Source organism: Taeniopygia guttata, chromosome 1A, assembly GCF_048771995.1.
Source record: "Taeniopygia guttata chromosome 1A, bTaeGut7.mat, whole genome shotgun sequence".
Classification (NCBI taxonomy): domain Eukaryota; kingdom Metazoa; phylum Chordata; class Aves; order Passeriformes; family Estrildidae; genus Taeniopygia; species Taeniopygia guttata.
In genome coordinates, this window is record NC_133025.1 from 25,003,996 (window position 1) to 25,026,165 (window position 22,170).

At 40.3% G+C, this 22,170-nt stretch overlaps 1 protein-coding gene across 1 annotated transcript in view; it reads left to right on the plus strand.

The window, feature by feature from the left end:
* LOC105758560 (uncharacterized) overlaps positions 1-21,553 on the plus strand; it is a 33,319-nt gene extending 11,766 nt beyond the window's left edge. The window contains exons 3-4 of the mRNA XM_072923953.1: positions 962-6,337; positions 21,444-21,553. Coding sequence (XP_072780054.1) covers positions 5,623-6,337; positions 21,444-21,553 — 825 coding nt within the window. The 5' untranslated portion in view covers positions 962-5,622. The remainder of the gene's footprint in view (positions 1-961; positions 6,338-21,443) is intronic.
* Positions 21,554-22,170: the final 617 nt, after the last annotated feature.

The window sequence follows — 22,170 nt, forward strand, 5'->3', positions numbered from 1 at the left end:
CTTATGTTAGTTTGCATTGAGACTCTGGAGAAGATTCTGGGAGAATACTGTGCAGTTGATCTTCTCATCAAAGTATCAGCTTTTCTAAACGTGTCATTCAGCTACAGCAAAAAGTACTCTGTATTACAATATATGCTATCTGATTTACCTTCTTACAAGGATCATCTTTGTAACCTTCTCTCATGTGGATATTCTTAATAACACCAGCTTTATGTAAATGCAAAAAGACTACATCTGTATCTACAGTATCTGTTTAAAGTAAAAATACAGGGAAAATATACGGGGAAAAATACTTAGGTTCTAATAACATAGTATTCAATAATTTATATTTGGAGTTTATATTTTAGATATGGAACAAGGTTTGTGAGAATTCCTTGTTTCCTTTGTTTAGTTGATTACTTTCTAGCTAGCATGCAGAAGCAGTGGTTAAAGTTGACATTGTAAGTAAATATTCATATGTGTCCACTTAGTTACTCCTGCACATGATTTTAGTGTAAAGAACTGAGTGTACAATAGCTGTCTTTATAGTTTCCTAAGACAAGAGAGCTCTTAACCTAGGTTTTTCAGGTACCTTGAAATATTTATGAGCAATACAGTATGGATTCTAAAAAATATTTCCTTTAATGAATACTGGCATGTTGTAACCCAGCTCTGCAGAAGGCCTAAGAAAAATGGCAGGGCAAGATCTAACATTTGTTTACATCTCACTTCCAACAAAGTACAAAGTATTTTCTTTTGGCTGGCCTTTAAGTGGATGCAAAATTACATAATGCAGTAAACCACAAGGCAGATAGAAAAGAGAGACCACAGGTCACACTATCCAAAATGAAGAAAGAAAGTCAGGTTATAGTTTTATCATGAGAAGTGCTATCTATGTTTTATGTGCAGTGCTGGGCTTGTAAATGTTTCTAATTTAATGGGGCAATGTATCCAGACATTAATAGCTCATTTCATTTTCTAGACTACATCAAAGAGCAAGATGACCTCTATGCAATAGCAGAAAGGAAAAGACTTCCTGAATTCTGAGCCCAGATACAAGGCGATTTCAGAAGCCTTCCTGTCACTGCCTGTCTCCTGTCTTCTGATGAGTTGGCTGGTTGGGGATTTTTATTTAAGAGCAATATTTACCTACTCCATAGGAATGCTATGAAGATTAATTCATTTGCATGCCATGTGAAATATTAAATGTGTGGAGAAACAGGTTTCAATTGTGGAAGTTAGGGTGCAGCTCTCAAGCTCTGAAGGAGAAACTAACTGGTGATGTCTGTTTACTTTATGGTCCTTGCTCTGTCACTTCTCAGAAAACACACCAAGGCAGAAGGAAGGGGTCTCAGGGACAGTGTCCTCTTTCTAATCTACGGTGGGAAATGCCCTGTGGCCCTCAGCCAGAGGGCATTTCTGCAGACTGCTTCCATGTCCTTATGGCAGGTGAGGTGATGAGACTTGCATATAGTTCTCATTCCCATTTGGGCTTCTCTGTCAAAAGTACTTTTAGCTGAGGTTGGATCTTAATGTATATGCACAGATGTTAACAAGACAAATTGGACCCTCAAGCAAAACAGAGAATGACCAGCTTGTCTGTATAGGTGTAGCTCATATATCATGTTCCACTTTCTTATTGAATTGTAATTCATGGGGCTAATGGACTACTTAAAACAAAGAAACACTTAGAAATCCCTGACTCATCAAACATAAGCAGTCTTAAGCCAGGTCTTAGTATCAAAAGAAGCTGATTATTAATAGCTATATTACAGTGAATACCTCAAAACCAAAATATCACAATTCTTTTTGTCTACAGTAGCAATGTCCTGTTCTCCATCCACAGCATGGAACTTGAGGTGCATTTGCATATCTTAAAAATTAAATTGACTTTTCTAGAAATAAAACTATACCAAATACAACATGAAGCAGAACTGAGCACTTATTAATCCTGTTTATAGGAATGTATGTGGAAATCAATGGTTCTTTTAATGAAAAATATAAAATAAGGACAGAACTTAATAGACCACTCATTCCTGTATCAGGTAAGACCAAGTTCAAAGTACCTCATTACTTTGTCTCGAATATTAGCCTGGAGAAGATGCCTCTACAAAAACAATTATATTTCATAGAATAATAAAATGTTAAGAGGTTGGAATGGACCTTAAAGATCATCCATTCCCAGTGTCCCACTGCCATGCACAGGGACACCTCCCACTATCCCAGGTTACTCAAGGCTTTATCCAGCCTGGCTTTGAACATTGGCAGGGCTGGGGCACACACTGCCCTCCCTTGGGCAGCCTCTTCTAGTGTCTCACCACCCTCAGAGAAAATAATTTATTCCTAATATCTAACCTAAATTAGAGGACTGGGCAATGAATTTCAACAAAGAAAAGCGACAGATTCTTTACCTGGGATAAGGCAACCCTGGATGTAGGTACAGTCTGGGGAATGAGATGCTGGACAGCAGTGCTCTGGAAAGGGTCCTGGTCGATGGCCAGTTGAATGTGGGTCAGCAGTGCCCTGGCAGCCAGGAGGATCACCTGTGTCCTGGGGTGCAGCAGGCACAGCATCGCCAGCTGGGCAAGGGAGGGGATTGCCCAGCCCTACTCTGCTCTGGGGCAGCCTCACCTTGAATATTTTGTGCACTTTGGGACACCACAGTATAAGAAAAATATAAAGCTATGAGAGAATGTCCAAACGAGGACCAAATGGAAGGTGATGGGCCTTGAGGGGAAGCCGTGTGAGAAGTGGCTGAGGTCACTTGGCCTGTTCAGCCTGGAGAAGAGGAGACTGAGGAGAGACCTCTTGAATTTACAACTTCCTCCTGTGGGGAAGAGGAGGGGCAGGCACTGATCTCTTCTCTGTGGTGCCCAGTGACAGGACCCAAGGGTCTGAAGTTGTGTCAGGGGACGTGTAGGCTTTATTAGAAAAAGTTTCTCCACACAGAGGGTGGTTGGGAACTTATCCAGGGAAATGGTCACAGCCCCAAGCCTGATGGAGTTCAAGATATTTTTGGGCAATACTCTCAGGCACTTGGCATGGCTCTTAGTTTCCTGTGCTGGGCTGAGACTTGGACTGAATAATCCTTTTGGGTATCTTCCAACTCAGCTTATTCTGTGATTCTGTGATTTGTACCCATCATTCCTTGTTCTATCACTAAAGTTCCCGATCAAGGGTCCCTCTCCAGCTTCCCCGTAAGCCACCTTCAGATGCTGGAAGGTTGCTATGAGGTCTCCACACAAAATTCTCTTCTCCAATCTTAACAGTCCTAGTTTTCTCAGACTGTCTTCTGAAGCAAAGGGCACCAGTCCTTTTATCAGTCTTGTGGCCTTCCTCTGGACTTATTCCAACAATTTTGTGTTCGTATGTTGGAGATACCAGAACTGCAGTACCCCAGTTGGAGTCTCACAAGAGCATAGCAGGAGAATCACCTCTGATCTACCAGCCATGCTGCTTTGGAAATTGCCCAAGATTTGATTGTTTTTTTGCGCTGCAGTACACATTGCCGGCTTATGTTGATTTTTTTCATCAACTATCACCCCCAAGTATTCCTCAGCAGGCTGTGGAAAAAGTTGTTAATTTATATATCCGAAGTCTACTCTACCAGGCCACACATATTGTCAGTTTATAAGTAGCCAAACTCAGTAATTGTTGTTATTCAGTAGTTTTTTTTGAGTAGCTCATTCTTCCAATTCTTTGTCAAGCCTATATCAACTTTTAACACCACAAGTGTCCTGTAATAACTTCATTACGTGAAGAGGATTTTTGTTGTTTCAAACTTGCCTTATTCAAATTTCATCTGATAGCTGGTTTTTCTTTCTAGAAAAGACAGTATGCAATCATACCCTTTTTAACTCCCTCATAATCTTGATGATTTTATAAACTATTAATTAATTAATAATTTCTTATTTTTTCTAGCCTGAAGAGCAATAAGATGCTTAATTTACAGTCATATTGAAACAGTTTCATACTTCTAATAATCCTTGTTGTCTTCTCTGTATCTTTCTGATTGGAGAGGGAGGAGAGAAAACTGAACAAAAAGTATATACAGTGTTCAGGACAAGCTCATGGTGTGAAATTACAGAGAGGTGTAACAATATTTTCTGTTTTGAGATTACTATTTCTTAGAACTATTTATTTACAGTTATCTACTCTTTGTAACTTGAAAATAGCATTCCTGAGTGAAAGGTTTTGTATGTTAAATTAGAGTTTATATATGTAGCTAGAGCTGAAGTTATTTTTACATTTTGTCTTTGTTTCTCTAATAATAGGAATATGTTCTTCAGCTCTTCTCAGTTGTTCCTCATCCTTCTTGCCCTGAATAAATTTGTAATACTAGCAAACTTTATTATCTCACCACTCACCTTTCCACTTCATTTTCTACTATGTTTAAGAGCACAGATCTAGCACGCACGTTTATAGTTCTCTGCTAGTTCTCTCCTTCAACTGAGAAAGCAGACTGTATAAACTTATTTTGTCTCCAACTTTTCAGCAAATATCCATCTGTTCAAGGACTTTCCCTCCTACTCAATGGCAGCATAGTCTGTTTGACAGGAGCATTCTAAAAAGGGCAAGGAACATTTTAAAAAGCCTTTTGCCATTCTAAGACAACTTTGGCAGCTGGATTGCTCTTTGTGTGGTTGCTGACTCCTCCAGTGAACTTTATGCAAAATTATAGATGTGGCTTTTCTTTACAAAAGCAATACTAATTCCCCTCAAACATATCATATTTTTTCCATATCTACTAATACTTTTCTTCTATTCTGCTTGTAATTGCCCAGTTCAAAAGAGAAAAAATAGATTAATTGATCCTCCTTGGAATTTTTATTTTTTAAACAGCAACATATACATAAATTCCATTCATTGAGTAGCAAAGTAGTTTAAAAAATGGTTGCACGCTGTAGTAAAGACACTGGCATCTTCATACCTAAATTACTCTAAAGTTCTTAATTTCAGAAATGCTAAGTAATCTTTTATTCTTAACTTTGTAATGTTGTTCCATTAACTCTTTTGTTGAAACAGACACTTTGATGTCAGAACCTGTTTTTTAAGGGCTTCAGACATGATACCAAATTTCTCCACAGTTAACACAGGTACTAAAAGTAGATTCAGCTTTATCTTCTGTGGTAGATAAGGGACAGGCGAAGCGGAAGACCACGGGATGTGACGGAAAGATAGACCCCTCCCCCTCTCCTTACCCCACGTTATCTATTAACCCCAGAAGCCCCAGAAGCATGTAGCCACACCTGCCCCGGTAAATTTCCACTCCCGACTAACCCCTGAGACCCCCCAACCCCCCTCTGACGTAGCAAAGACCCCCAAGACTATTTAAACCCACGAGATGAGATAATAAACGCTTTCGATCGTCCACCAAATTGGTGCCAGCGTCTTTATCGATAGCCCGAGCGGCCTGGAGAGGCCAGGCCGCCGTGCTGCCACCTGAACCAGGTCGCCCGTTGCCCTTTATAAAGGCAACATACTGGTGCCGAAACCCGGGAAGAGGAAAAAGGGAAAAATTCCCCCGGCAGTCGGGATACGCCTGGACGGGAGCAGCGGCCGGAACGGTCAGACCGTATCTAGGCGCAGGGAGACGTCCCAGGACCCGCGAGCGTCATAGGCAGCGTCGCATGGGTCGTGAGTATGATTTGTGGGCAATGGAGTATCGAATTTAAGCTCAGGGACTTTTATCTTGCTATAGCAAGGCCGCTTGAGCTTGGGGCAACCGAATGCTCAGTGGATGCCATGCATCCGGGAATATGGGAACAGTGTACAGCCACGCTGGCCGGGGAAACAAAATCCTCAGGCAGTGGCGAGAGCCCTAAGGCACAGGGCGAAGTAGAAAAAGCTCCACGCAAGGCAATAGGAAAGCAGGAGACGCGGAGTGCAGCACGTATGCGTTTATTAGTTAGACCCGGGCTCGGGACGGGGGCGGAAGCGCAGACCGTCCCTGAAGACAGTCCGCCCGGGAACGGAGACCCGGGGGGGCTCGGCGCGACACCCCCTTCCCCAGATCAGAGCCCAAACCTCGCCGCGGAAGCCCCCCGAAGAACCCCCGCCGCGAAAAACCCCCAAAAAACCCCCGCCGCAAAAAAACCCCGAGAAACCGCAGCTTCCCGATCCGTCCCGCCGCCGCCGCCGGTCAGAGATCCGTTGTCAGAAGCGCAGCGGCGCGCGGAGCGCTTTTGGCAGGAGCTGGCAGGAGAAGCCAGAATCGCAGAAGCCGCAGCTCAGGCAGAGACGCTAACTGTGCGGCCACGTTGCCGCTTTAAAAATGGCACCGGCCGCCGTAGAGGGGGGCGGGGCCCGGGTAATCTCGGCGCGAAAACTCGGACACCGCGCGATTTCAGGGGCGCGCGTGCGCGGGAGAAAGGGGCGGAGAGCGGCACGGAGCGCGGAGCCAATCAGCGGCCACGCCAGGCGCCGCCACCATATAAGGGAGAAACCACCCCCCGCGGGGGGCGCGGCGAGCCGGGGGGGCGGGAGCGGCCCCTCCCCCGCGGGGAGGAGCGAGCTCGGGGCCGGACAAAACGGCGCGGAGCCCCGGAAGTACACTGGCATTTGACTTCCGGTGCGGAGCCTGGCGACAGCTCTGCCGGCTCGGAGAAGCCGGCGGGGGCCGGCCGGGACTCCAAAACAAAAGAAACGGAACCAGCACAGTTTAAAACAAAACCGAATAGAGTTCTAAGCCGCACTGAAAAGCGGTCACAATATGAACCAACCCAGTTTTACCAGCTGGGGAAAAACACCCCTTGGAGCTGCGGGAGGAAAGAGCATCTCGCCAAGGAATGCAGGTCCCAGCCCCCGGAAACACGAGACGGGGGGGGGGGGGGGGGGGGGTGCGGGCCGAACCCAGCCTCCTCCCACCGCAAGCAGCGCCTGTGCCGCAGGGTCAGCAGGAGACGCCCCGATACGGGACCCCTGGGTAACCCTAGCCATGAAAGTGGGAGAGAGCCCCTGGGGGTGTGGGAGACGTGCTGCCTCTGTGGCAGTCGGGACCCCCACGTGGTGAGACTATGAGAGCCACTGCTGCACACCACTGCTACCAATCAAACCTGACCCTCAAAACAAAACTAATGAGAAGCTGTGAGTCTTGTTTGCAGGACACGCTTGTGAACCATCCCCGTGACACATACACCCCTGCTCCAGAAGGAGATGACAGACCACCAAGCCACCAGACAAAACCTGAGCGTCCCACGGCGGTGAGACCCAACCATGCACAGTGTCTTTATGCAATTTTGCTGTTTAGAGGCTTGTGGCCGGGGGGCAAGCTGGCCCAGGCCACTACCCTCATCAGCTATTTAGGTGGGTCGTGCAACATCTATCAAGTGACAAGGTGCTCAAAGAAGTCACCACAATAAATACCCCATCCTTCGTGTTCCACATAGCCAACCTGTTTAAAAGCTACCTTACTAACCCTAAATGAAACCAAATCGAACCTGACTAACCCCTATTAGTTTTGCTATGATGTTAATCCCCCTTTTCTACGAAAGCATTGCTTTAGACACCCCCTTCAGTTACTCCACAGCCAATACCCCCCACCAGTGCGAGTGGGACACTTCCCACAGAGGACCAATAAGTGGGTGGTCCCATCCGCATCTAAGACATAGGTTTGCCAAAGACCCAGAGTGAATCCTTATATGTTCCTTGCCAAATTTAATAACTCTATCAATTTCTGTGCCCAAGTTCTAACTGTTCTAGGGTCCTATATCACTCAGACGAAGAGATATACCACCTTCTCGAAGAACCTAACAGACTCCACAAAAGAGAAATTGACCATCGCAATGCTGCTCGGCCTGGGAGCAGCTAGCACAGCCACAGGTGTCTCAGCCATCGCAACCCAACAGCACAGACTCTCTCAGCTGCAAATGACCATCGACGAGGACCTACAGAGGATCGAGAAGTCCATCTCCTATTTAGAGAAATCAGTCTCTTCGCTTTCAGAAGTGGTCTTACAAAATAGGCGGGGACTGGACCTTTTGTTCATGCAGCAGGGAGGACTGTGTGCAGCCTTGAAAGAGGAATGCTGCTTTTATGCAGATCATACGGGAGTCGTTAAAGACTCCATGGCAGAACTCCGAGACAGACTGGCTCAGAGAAAGAAAGACAGGGAGACCCAGCAGAGCTGGTTTGAATCCTGGTTCAATCAATCACCTTGGCTCACCACTTTAATTTCCGCCCTGGTAGGTCTACTGGCAATACTGCTTTTAGCTATTACCATAGGACCATGCCTGCTGAACAAACTAGTCTCGTTTGTTCAGGCCCGTCTGGAAAGGGCAAACATTCTGTTCATAGGCCACCAACAAATGCTGTAAACCAAAAACTGCAAACACGGTCAGTAGCTAAAGCCTTCAACACCTGCCTTGAAAAAATTACCCAGATTTACCAAACCACCCTTTCCTTAACAAGTTGCACGTTTGTACCTCACTCCAGTGCCTATATCTACGACTACCTCATTTTGTATGTGATAAGGAGGGGGGAGATGTGGTAGATAAGGGACAGGTGAAGCGGAAGACCACGGGATGTGACGGAAAGATAGACCCCTCCCCCTCTCCTTACCCCACGTTATCTATTAACCCCAGAAGCCCCAGAAGCATGTAGCCACACCTGCCCCGGTAAATTTCCACTCCCGACTAACCCCTGAGACCCCCCAACCCCCCTCTGACGTAGCAAAGACCCCCAAGACTATTTAAACCCACGAGATGAGATAATAAACGCTTTCGATCGTCCACCAAATTGGTGCCAGCGTCTTTATCGATAGCCCGAGCGGCCTGGAGAAGCCAGGCCGCCGTGCTGCCACCTGAACCAGGTCGCCCGTTGCCCTTTATAAAGGCAACAATCTTCCCTATTTTTTTTCGCATACCCTGATTAACTAATATCTCTACAAACTCTTATTTACTTCTTGCAAGCTTCTTGTTCTTTATATGTGTAAAAAATATCTTTATATCTTTTGCAAGTTTGTCTTTCAAAATATAATAAAGAATAATTCATAGTTTTGAATATGAAGTTAGAAGTTTCTTCATTCTACTGTAGTTCTCTTTTATCAAAGTCAATGGGACTGTTTTTCTGTCAGTGATTTTGAAATTAGGTAAATTATGGCCACTCATGCTAACCTTCCTGTGTTGATTGCAAAACAAGATTAAGCAGTTAAAGTCTGCTATCTTTCTGCTTACAATAACATTTCTATTACAACCTTTTATTTTAATATAGGGGGAGATTAAATGAACTGATACACCTAGTAAAGAGCATGCTCATAGTAATGCAGTAGTGAGAGATCATGGTACAAAGACTATTATGACAGCATACTGGAATTTAAAATTGTTCTTGGTCATTCCAAAGATAGAGAGTGACAGTTGCCAAAAACTAGTATGACTCTGTGCAAGTGACCTTCACATCATCTCCGGCCAGTGGCAGTGGGACAATGTCCCATGCATATTGCTGAGCTGAGGACCATCGTCAGCATCAGTTTTCAATTCTCTGGCCCAAGGAGGAACAGATGATTGCTCCCAGAGCATCCACGTGGATATTGCCTCACATGACAGCACATTCAGCGCTTTCCCAGAACTCCACTCGGTTCTGACACCTTTCTCTGATATACATTTTCTTGGCACACTGTCCTGGGGCAGTCAGGTCACTGTGGTGGTGAAGAGCAGTGACAGGCAGAGGCCCTGTACAGAGCTGCTTGCTGATGGGGTGGGTTGCACATGGTACAGAAAATATGGCTACTAAAGAGATATAAAGAACAGCATGTTAGGGCCGCAGCTGTTGTATTGGACCTTTCATAAGCATAGCCAACCTGCAGCCCAGATGTCAAGACAATCCTCCAGCCTAGAATAATCTGTATGTGGCCTCTCACCCCCACAGATGGGACAATGAATGACCCCCACAGATTAAACTGTGTGAAAAAGCCCAAAATATTAAACCAAGTAGAGCAGGGAACACTGACTATTAAGAGGAAATTTGGATTACACTGGCAAAACTAAAGTTACATGGGTCAGAGATGGCCATTCTCTTTTATTCAGAAAGGTTAAATAAAACTAAGAGATGCTACAGTATGACTAGTACCTGACAGGATGCTAAATTTTACTCACCTTATAGGTAAGCCAGAATTGGGATACAGATGTTTGGCTGATATGATAGCATTCAATGTTCAGTGCTACAGTGTCACTCTGCATTTAGGAGGTCTGCCGAAGAGAAGTTTATAATTTAGTCAGTCATGGAGCATGTTTAACATTTAGTTTACAATTTGAAGTATTGCAGCCAGATCTGCAACAGCGGGCTCTCAATGACTCATTCTTGTGGCTGTTACCTGCATCATTTGCAGTCTCAATCAGCTGGTAATGCTTCTCCTGTAAGATTATAAAATAATTGCAAATAGCTCAGATTAGGAGGTGTAAATGTCACTTAAAGCTCATTTCTGTTTCATGTTCTATCCAGCATTCTCTGTAGGCAGCAGATGAGGATCTACAGAAAAACAGGATCCTAGAAACAAACAATAATAACAAGACCTAATCAGAGTCTAATAATCTTTTTGAATTGCACTTATGTTGGAAGGTAATCACTGATATTCACACGAAGCTGAATAAGTAGCATTTCATATGGACTTCATAGGTACAGAAAGAAAATAAAGAATTTGATTTCCTAAAGAGCATCAGGAACAAAATGAAGAAAACACAGTTCTGAAGTTTTAGCACTCCATTATGTCATAAGGTCTGGTGCAGTCTTAAGCAAATTTTGTGTCAGTTCTTTACAAATGCTGTGTTTGAATGCATTTTTCGTTGCAATATTACAGCAATGGGGTGTCCACTGGGTCAACAGTATAGAGACAAGCCTATAAAAAAAACCAGACATCTAGGTATCTTAGCTGGTAGAAACTTCTGTAAGGGAGTTATAAGCATCACGCTGAAGAGGTGCCATGTGAGGGATTATCAGGATAAGTTCCACAACAAAGGATCCTGTGAGACACCACCAATGTAAGGAGTTGCCGCCCTATGTCTCTTGCTCCAGTGGCAGCAAGGTTCGCCATCCACAGCAGAGCTGCTATTGCCACTGCCTCCATATGTCAGCGTGTGCCTTGAGAGGACTTTCAACACACACCTTCAGTTAGACACCTGCACCTGGGGGTATTTCACTACAGTCTTACAGTGTCTCACCTCTTGTGGTTTTAAAATACAGTAATAATACCTGCTTCGCCAGGGAGAGCAAAAATAAACTTCCAGTTTATGTGAGGTACTTGAAGAAAAGACATTGTTTAGTAAGAATTACCTTTTTATTTATTTATCAAAGATGACAGTCACTATTAAGATTTCTTCACAAAACTGAGATACCTGAATAAAGTTAGACATTAATAGCAGAAAATACAACACTAATTCCAGATGTAGAAGACCAGAATTTTTCATAAAATAAGTACAGAAAGAAAATAACATTTCAACAAACCTCTGCGCTTTTTTTTTTTAATATACATACAAAAAAGCAATATATATACACAGATTCATGAGCATAATGCACATGTCCTAGCCACTTGAAAGCTTTTTATCTGCTTAAAAAATATGTCTGCAACGTGATACTGAATGTATACATTTTGTACAGGTTTATTTCTTTTCTGATTAAGATAAAAAAATTGTGCTTTGGGGTCTAAAATGTAGCAATTAAATATCTGAAAGGAAAAAAGTATCCAGTATATTATTTATACATTTATCATACTCCATCACATAATCTTTGCATTCATAAATATGGTAATCAAGGGCTGTGGACTTTAAAATCAACCGTATAGCAGAACTTATTTTTTTAACATATAGCAAAAGTAATATTTTAGTGGTTCATGATAACAACCATAGTGTAATATGAGATTCCTTATATACACAAATATGATCTTTAAAATGGCCTCTATAAGCTTAAAAATGGACAATATCATGAAACTTGTTAAAGCCAAGGTGAACTGTGGCACCATATCCAAATGCAGAAAAAGACAATCACATTTTTCGACATTTCTACTGCTGATGGCATTGAAATGTCAGCAAAGCTCAAAGCAAAAGTACACAATAAATTTGATATTACACCACATGTTTGATTAAGCCCAAGGGTGAAATTGTAACCTGCAATTTTATTCTGAGTCAGTAGATTTCTGACACATTTTGATTTTTAACAAAGGGAAGCTCAGTCTTAAGGCTTCACAGAATTCAACAGGACTGTCATTGTTTTATTCAGACTCTGCTAGAAATTGGTCTTTACAAGCCCAGTGGACACAAGTACATTAATAAATTTTATTATTGTAAAAACTGTTTCTGCTGAATTGTTTTGAATGGCAAGGCTATGACTATATCCAAAATGCAGGCTATTAATTAATGGCATATATGTGGAGAAGCAGCAACAGCATTTTCTGATGAAAATTAGACTATTTTATATTTCAGATTTTTTAATACTTCAAAAATACTTTTATACATGTACCTGAAGTAGTTCACATTTAAAATGTAGGAGTGTTGATGAATGAAAACATCAAGGAATTTCTGAAAATACTTATTTATTTTTAAAAATTATTTTATTCTCATTAATATATAGGATAATTCCAATAACATTTAAAAATCCCATCTCTGCCTCACAAGGAAGACATGGAGAAATTATATCAGTTATTGTGACAGGTCTTGAAGAAGAAACACTTGACTACAGATAAAAGAAATACAAATGATGAAATCTGCTCTGGTTTATGACCATGGAGCATGGTAATTAATTCACACATATTCAAACACTTTGTAAGAAATACCCTATTCAAAAGCCACGTGTTGTTTTTGTTGTTTCCTAATTTTTATTACATTGCTGGATGGCTCAGAAGTGATGCTGTCAAAGCGACAGTCAAGGACCGAAGTAATTGGAACTGCTGGGTGAAAAGACAAGCTCCATACAGGAATTTCCTGCCACTCCAGTGACTGTGACAGAAAAGCTCTGAAAGTGCCAGTAGAGATTTAGAATGATGAATAGCTGCTACAGTTAGTGAAAAATCTTGGAAGTTCAGTTTTGTTTTATTTGCTGAAATATTACCAAAGAAGACTTGAAGCCTGTGACTTGTAAAATGTGAGTCCAGAATGACCTCTGACATCCCCTATGGATGTTATACTTCTATTTAACTGTGAGTATTGTCAGGTCCTTTGTCTCATTTCTCAAAATAAAAGCACAGCCTTTGTTCTGGTGTTTGTCATTATTTATATGCTACAAGGTCACTTTGTTTATTTTGAGACATCCTAATTTTCCTGACACTATCTTTTTGGTCTGTTTTTCCCACCTTTTGTGATAATTATCCTTGCATGCCATTCTCAAATCTTCAGAGATAAATTTACAAGGCTATGTCCACCTTATGGATTGCAAAGTAAATTGTTGCAATGTTGAAGTTAATTACACTTCTGCTCTGTGGAATCTGTAACACTGTGACAGACATGAGGGCTTTGGCTATCTTGAAGCTCCTGAAGAAATAGGTTTGTGAGAATAGTAACCACTGAAAGCAGGAAATGACTCCTCCAAGCAGGAAATCCTTAAGGGTATCTATCAGCACTCTAAGGCAAGGGAGCAACCTAACACCAATTGCCTCTTTCCCTCCTGGGGTTCTCAGATGTGAACTCCCTTCAGGTTGAGGTGCTTAACACAGATTAATGCCCATGACCACAGCAGAGAGCCAGCAGTAGTAAGTTAGAGAGTGTAAATAATGCAGTAAACCCAACTAGAGCATTCAGCTGCACAAGACCCACACTCAAATCCTACCTCTGAGGTAGGAACTCTTCAGTTTCTCAGGTCTTTGGAGAGCACTGCCCAAGACAGAATTAGAGCAACTGAGAACTAAAACAACCTCTTTGTAGGTCTTTTTCATGCAAGGAATTATATGGTAAGTACAATTCAACTTTATCAACATGTAAGAATCAAAAAGATGACTTTGCAAAATCTGGTGTTTAACCATTGTTTGGTTGTGATATACAGAAATGTATGTCAACTACTTTATACACAGCGCATGGAATGTATACAAAAGCAGTAGAATGATTACTTTGAAGAGCTACCCAAAAATATTAGTCATCTGCAAGTTATTTGAAGTGAACAGGCCTTGGCATGATTTCACCCAAGTGGATCCAATTGCAGAAACAGGGCCTGAAGACTTACCTGAAGAGCATCTTCCAGAAGCATTAAAGCTTAAGTCTGGTGAAAAATCTATTGGTACTAAAAAAGTGTCTGCTAGGCACACTTAAGACATAAAACCAGTACATAAAATAAGTGCTAAAACAATTTCGTTTTGTATATGATGTTTCAAAAATGCTAAAAAGCATCATGTGAAGCAGACAAAATGAAAGCATTAATCTCAAAAGCCTAACACCACATCCTTTTGCTTCTGGGCATAAGTACAAAAATGCAAGCTAAAAGAAAATAATTTCTTGCTGAATGAAACCATTTTCACAAAGACCAGATCCAAACTAATTCCTTCGCTTCTCAAGTCTCTTTGAAAAAAAGAAATAAACTAATTTGAGGGATTGGGAAAGAAGAAGTCCAGCAAACCTGATACTGAAAAACAAAAAGAAAGAAATATATTACGTGGGAAATTTAAAATTTCTGGTAGAGGTGAACATAAAAATATTCTGCAACTTCTTTCTAGATGATTACTGTAGATGAACACTTCCAAAGGGAAAAGCTCTCTTCAAAGTTATAAATGCAAACATTTACAGTTGATAAAGTTAATTTCAAATATGTTGGCTTTCTCTTTCTCTCTCAATTGTAAAATACAGAATCCTGCAAAAATATACATTTTTTCCTAAAGTCATAGTGAAATGAATTTTCAGGCCTCTAAAATATTTTTCATCTTTTTTCTCTTTTGTTTGTCTTGCGCTGTCCATATATCATTCCTTTTCCTATTAAGCTTCTCTTTCCCAATCCTATTTCTAAGTGATTGGCTTTATTCCTGTTTCTTCATGGCAATAAACTTCTAAAGGATTGAAATAGGTGTCTAAAATTATTTACCCAATCTATCAGGAAAAAAAAAACTATGATATCTTTATCCATTTTATTTATTTTTTGATTAAAAATAAATCCTTTCTAAATTTAGGACACAATATCTATTGAGAAGATATAATTGAAGATTCGGCATAGCAGTACTTTCAGGACACTTTCATTATGGCAGTGCTCAACTTACCTTGCTGAAACACTAGAAAAAGAGATGAGAACAGCAATTATTTCAATACAAGACTGATGCTACTTTTCAAGCTACCAGTCAGATTCAGAGAATAACCTCTCAGTTCTACCCTTGAGACCCATGTCCTCACCCATGTTTCCAAACTGACTCTGTTTTCTCATGAGTGTGCTGAAATGATACTGAGCAATGCCTTGCCAATCTTAGAAGTTGATATTTTCATTTAGTTGACACATATGTGCATATTGTGATATGTCCCTTTGCTTTTGCCTAGTCTGATAGATTGCTTAAGATTAAACAAAAAAAGCCATGGTCACCTTAATCTTTCTTTCTGCTCTCTTCTGGAGCTGCTTTTTTCTGAGAAAGAGTCACTAAATATTGTGGTACTCTCATAAAGGTAAAATGTTCCTTGTCCAGTGGAAGAACAATAGACAGTTTTCCATTACATTCACATAATGTCAGTACATTATTAAAAATGCTCTAAGGCATGGATGTCCCAAGAGAAGTGCCAGTTGAAGGGAATACCATTTATATTGTGCCTATTTAAAATATGTTCAAAGAACATTAAGTTGAATATCCAGTGTTTCAGATAGGATTACCTACTAGGCAATGTCAGATGAAAGTTTATCTACCCAAATTTTATATCTATCTGTATTATAGAGTCATATAATATGTTGAGTTGAAGGGACCCATCAGTTCACCTCCTGGCCCTGTGCAATACACCCCAAAATTCACACCATGTGCCTAAGACTATTGTCCCAATGCTTCTTGAACTCTGTCAGGTGCTGTGACCGCTTCCCTGGGGAGCCCATTCCAGTGACCAAACACCCTCTGTGTGAAATACCTTTTTTCTGGTATCCAAAATAAACCCCCCCAACACAACTTCAGGCCATTCCCTCGGGTCCTGTCACTGGTCACAAGAGTGAAGAGATCACTGCCTGCCCCTCCTCTATCCTTCATAAAGAAGTTGTAACTGCAGTGAGGTCTCCCCTCAGTCTCCTCTTCTCCAGGCTGAACAGACCAAGTGACACACATGCACACACACCTCAGCCTTCTCCTCGAGGCCCTTCACCATCTTGGCTGCTCTCCTCTGGATGCTCTCTAGCAGCTTTATATCTTTCTTATGTTGTGGCGCACAAACCAGGCCCCAGCACTCGAGGTGAGGCTGCCCCACTGCAGAGCAGAGCAGGACAATCCTCTCCTTTGCCCAGGTAGCGAAGCTGTGCCTGATGCACCCCGGGAACCAGGATCCTCCTGGCTGCCAGGGCACTGCTGACCCACATTCAACCAGCCATCGACCAGGACCCCGAAGTCCCTTTCAGCAGCACTGCTGTCTAGTTTCTTATTCCCCACTCTGTCCATATATCCAGGGTTGCCCCATCCCATATGCAGAGTCCACTTTCCCTTGTTCAACTTCATATCATACAGTCAGTGATTGCCCATCTTTCTTTTTGGTTAAGATCTCTCTGCAGGACCTCTCTACCCTTGAGGGAGTCGACAGTTTCTCCTAATTTAGTTTTTTTCCTTTAGTGTCATTGACTCCTCAATCATGCATTATTTTCTGCATCACAGTATATCATTTGAACCTAATATGGAGCTTTTAAACCATCAAAAAAACCATACTAGCCCTTAAACAGGTATAAATGTTCCTTGTTGCAAGGCAAGCTATGGAACAAGAATGAAATGCAGGTCAGTTCTCATCCATTCACCAGGAAGAGGCTGATCTGTTCTCTATAGCCTCTATTAATGAATAAAGCCAGCCACATTGAACTGGCACATTCATTCTGAAGTGCATTGTGCTTGCATGTAAGTCATGGCTCTTTAATATTAGAAATAAGTATTTTACTCTTTCTGCTAGATCTCAATTAGATGGATACAAGCTGTCTCAGACTCCTGCAGTTTTACAAAAGCAGAAAAGTTTATTTCAGGTTTATCTCATCTGCATCTTCATGATTTTAGCTAGACTGTGATCAGATGTGACAGGGATATCACTGGTAGGATCAGCATATGAAAACTGTCGGCTCAATGCCATATACTCAAATGTGCTTATTCCTGACATTTCTTGTCCTCTTTGACTACAAGACTCTAGAACTTTCAAGACCCTTATCCTATAGAGCTTTCAATGTTCTTTAATTGCTTTTCAATTCCCAAAAAAATTCTGGTTTTTTGGTTTTTCCCACCTTCGCAGAGAAGTGGAAATTCACACCCAGTAATAGTATCCCTTTGTTAATTGGAATAGTCTGAGTGACACAAACTTCAGTAGAGGATATACCTGAACTTTTCAGAGGTTACTAAATAATTTTATTATTTTTTTTCTCCAGATCATCCATATGCTGAGAGAGACATAGCTGTCATTGATTTGGTGATTTTAATAAATTGATATTATCGGATATCATTAGCACTTAATAACTTGATATGTGACAAGCTAGTGACCATAGCTACGCCTGTGTCATTTCTAAAAGTAGGTAGTCTTAGCAGATGCCATAGATCTTTATGCTGATATGTAGATCACACAGGTGGAAACTGAGAAAAGCCCTTAAAATGTTCTACTATACATTTTCTCTAGTTAGAGTGAAGGGAAATTAAATATTCATACAATATGAAGCTTTCTAAGATGGAAATAGGGTTTTTCTTGCCAAAGGAAGCAAGCACCTTCTATGAATATTTTGCTTGCCAGAAATATGGAATGGAATGAGCATTGGCTGACTTCTTAAATTCCCCCCTTTAATTGATTTCTTACCAGACTGAAGTGAAATGTGAACTGTAGCTTTAAGGCCTCTTCCCGGCTTAATACGCTACAGGTGTACTGCAAGCAGTTAATTGCTTCTGAAGGGGACTTAGAGAATATTGTTCCAAGAGCCTGTTATTTCTGAAAAGACACTAAGATCAGGGTTTGCTGGCTCAGTGAGTTCCTATGGTGAAAGTTATTCATGTACAGGAGCTATCTGGCTTGAAAGAGAGAGCTTTTATGGAGAACTTCTTTGTGGAAGGATGAATGCACTGAAGATTCTCTACAGAAGGCTATTTGAATTAGATGCATCTTAAACAGTGTATGTTGAACTAAACCCCTCTGAGTTTTATGGAAATGGGCCCAAAGTGGGAAGCCAGGCTCACAATCCAGGCTTCCTGCTTATAGAGGGGGCTAAATTTGGGGTTTACATAAGGCTCCTCTCTAATTCCATTAACAGTGAACTCTAGATGGCTCTTTTCAAAAGTGGACTGAAATCTCTTGATGTAACTAACAAACTTTTGAGCAAAATAAAATTTTCCACAAGAGTAATTCTCCTGCACCATCATATTCTGACACAGTTTCTCATTTCCTAACACTGTGCAACTAAAAATGCATTTTTATTATTTATGGTAATTAATTATAATGAGAAATAAGTGAAAAAAAAACCAAAAACAACCCTCAGGATCAATTGCCTCCTGTCTAGCTTCCACATTGCCACATCCTCACAACTATCAACATAGTGCAGCCAAAAGATATCTCAGTTACTTAGTTATGCTTTTGCAATTTCACATGATTATGTTAAAAGTGGGGAAGGGTTAATATAAAAAAAACCAAGCCAAACCACCCCACAAACAAACAACATCAACAACAACAAAACAAAAAAAAAAACACTTTGGCAGGTGCTTCTCTTCAGGGGCACAGATTTTTTATTAAATTACATTGAATTATGAAACACACATCATGTTTGTTTGTAAAGAAGAGCTAACTTGTGATTGAGCCACTATTCTACACCATTTAAGGTGCAGGCTAAGTACATCTTTTTTAATTTGCCAGTGTACCCTTGGATAAATCAGCACATTTTTCAGTCTAATCTTGTTCGTGGTAGAAACATATCTGTTGGGATTAAAATTTTCCAAAAAATTTGTCTGTATGGGAAATTTTAGAACAGATGTTTTAGGTTTGGCAAATTACAAGTAAAGAAAAGAGGCACTTTGGGAATCATGAATCAGTTTCAATGATTGATGAGATCTCTCTATTTGAGTGTAAACAGATTGTACACAAATAGCTTATTTGAAATAACCATCTTTGTCTAATTTTTTTTATTCTACATCCTTATCTTTATTCTGCTGACTTTACTTGCCTGCACTCATCTCCTTACTTATAATTTCAAGATACCTAACTGTTTCAGAAGACATTAAAATGTCATCTTCACATCTGGCATGACTTGAGTACTATAGTATTTTTGTCATTTTCTTCTTATTTAAACTACCTAAAGAACTTTTCCAGGGAGGAGGTGAAAATTTTAAATGAAAAATGATGTCCATATTTAGCTACACCTCAGTGCAGTTTCTTCACATTTCTTGTCATATTAAACCTAAATATTATGATATGATGTTACATGATATGATATGGTATGATACGATATTATATTTATTATATTTATTATAATATTTATATATATAATATATAGTTATATATATAATTACATATGTGTATATATGTATATATTACATATATGGCCTTTTCACAATTTTCCTTTGTACAACTTTTCACACTTCTTGAATTTTCATCAAGTTAGAAATCTGTTCACAATTCCAAGAAATTATATACAATCTCTTGGTTTTTCTGGCTCTCTTTTTCAGGGATTATTCATTGCTGGCAGGTGATTGGTGGCTGAGATATTTCAAAATTCAGGCTTCTCATAAGCATGATTAGAGTGACATTATATATTTTTTAATGTGCATAATTTGCTGGCTATAAATTCCAACCATCTGGCATTGCTATGTCTTGGTGGTTTGTAAGACAGTAAAACAATATATTCAACACATTTTGCTCCTCGAACTGTAATAATGCAACAGAAACCCATGATTTTTTTTTTTGCAAGAGAAGTAACATTTCAATGCTACTTACTATTATTTTTAATTTATTATTATTGTGTATAAATATAGTTGCAGTTGGAAGGCCTCAGTATCAAGATTTCAGACACGCTCCAGTCAGTAGTTTAATAAGGTGCAGCCTGCTCTCGAATTATATCAAAGTCAAGAATCTGGAACACTTTGAATTTCTAGGAAATTCCTAAAAAGACTTGTTCTTTGTTTATTTTGTTTTACACCTAGTAAAATGTGAATAGGTCCAAGAAGCAGGCAGCGTGTGCTTGGCAAGGAGTGTGGAACTCCACAGCAAAGAAACCTTGACACTGTTCATGTAATCCCTAGGAGCACAAAACATGGGGAGGTGGCCTACAATCCCCTTATTCCCTTTCCCCTTAATAACTTAACTTCTAAAAAAAAAAACTTGAAGGCCTCACCAATGTGCACATTTTTTTTTCTTTCTTTTTTTTTTTTTTAATCTCTAAAAAATAAAGAAAAATTCTTTAGGTGTTTCTTCCACAACAGGTATTAAGGAAGTCACAAACTGATACTATACTTAAAAAAAAAAAAAAAAAAAAAAAAGGAAAAATCTCACCAGTTTTCTATCATACTTTAAAGTGCTGTTCCACACCATCATTTGCCTTTCTCAGAACCTATTAAAGATTTGTTTTTTTCTCTGTTACCTGCAAACTGGTTTGTTTGGACTATTTCAGACTGAGGCAACAAATGAGTTTGAGGAACTGCTTTGGAAAACACCAAGTACCAGGGGCTCTGCTCATATAAACAACTGCAGTTTTGGCAATGCATCTCACTGAGATAATATCCTCACAAATAACTTATTTTCAAACTGTTTAGAGTTGCATAACCAAAAATTTAAATTCTACCCAAAACCAAATAGAAACCAGAAACCAATTACTACTCCTGGTTTATTTAACTTATTTATTTAAAGTGTATATTCCAGAGCAACTCTGAAATGCTCCATAGCTGAAATAATGAAAGCATGGGTTTTGGTAACATCTGATAAAAAACAAGAGATGTTGTCATTTCAGGAACTCAACAACATGGACAACTATTCTGGCACTTTTAATTTAAATGACAAGTATTGTGTCCTTTCAGGAGTCCTTATACCTTCATATTATGACAGTAGGTTGAAGTCTTAGGACGCAGCAGCTCTGTCCTCGTCATAGTATCTCTAAAATTATGCCATCTCAAATTAGTCATGAAACCATGAATGTGCCACCCAGGAGAATTATTTTTTTTTTAGATAGTCATCTTGTTCTACTAAGATATTTTAAGCCCTCCAGCAAATTATTCAAAAATCTCATTGCTTTTCCATTCTGCCTAGGCTGCATTTAAATGCAAGTAACTGAACTGAGGCAAAACAGGGTGCCTGGTGGAGTCAGGCTACGACTTCTAGCAGCAGCACTGACCAGATGTGTTACAGGAATTTTATAATATAATGTTTGAAACGTATGTTACTATTCAGCCTGCTATGTCAATGCTGGAATCCTGCTGAACAGCGTCTGCCTCAATCATGAAGCTTTTTTCTTCATGGCCTGTAGTGGGGATTGGCAAGAAAATGAACACTGTCTGTGATGCTAATGCTATCACACACATAATAAAGGACAGTCTGTTTGCAGAGCTGGATGGGTAATGGCCTTTGCATAGCACAAGAGGCAGGCTCAGAAAGTGTTTTACTGTGGTAAAATTTGTAATATTCACATTTTCTACCCATGACAGTGACTACTAACGCTTTGGGACTCCCTGTGGGTTACCAGGGCAAGTGACTAAGAATGAAAATCTTCCAAGTGAGGTGGTATAGAGGCATTTCTTAACATTTGCTGAGGGTCATCCTATTCTCTTTCCATTCCAGGAAGCACAAAATAAAAATAAAAATAAAGGCTATCTAATACACATGGAAATTGAAGAGTTATGCTTTAAAGCAAACAATGGAAACCTATTTTCTATAATAGAAACCGTATGCTAAAATCCAATGTGTAAAGGCTGACTCACTGCTAAATATTTTTTTCAGTTTATTGGCATAGACAGTACACTGAAAATATATATATTCTCTGTTCCAAATGTGGCTGTTGTCCAGTGTACAGTATTGACTACTAATTGTCTATTTTAATACCAGTTCTGTAGTTATCCAATTAGGTAGAGCTGGGAAACACACATCAGACTTTCACATCCACATCTGTATGTGACAGACA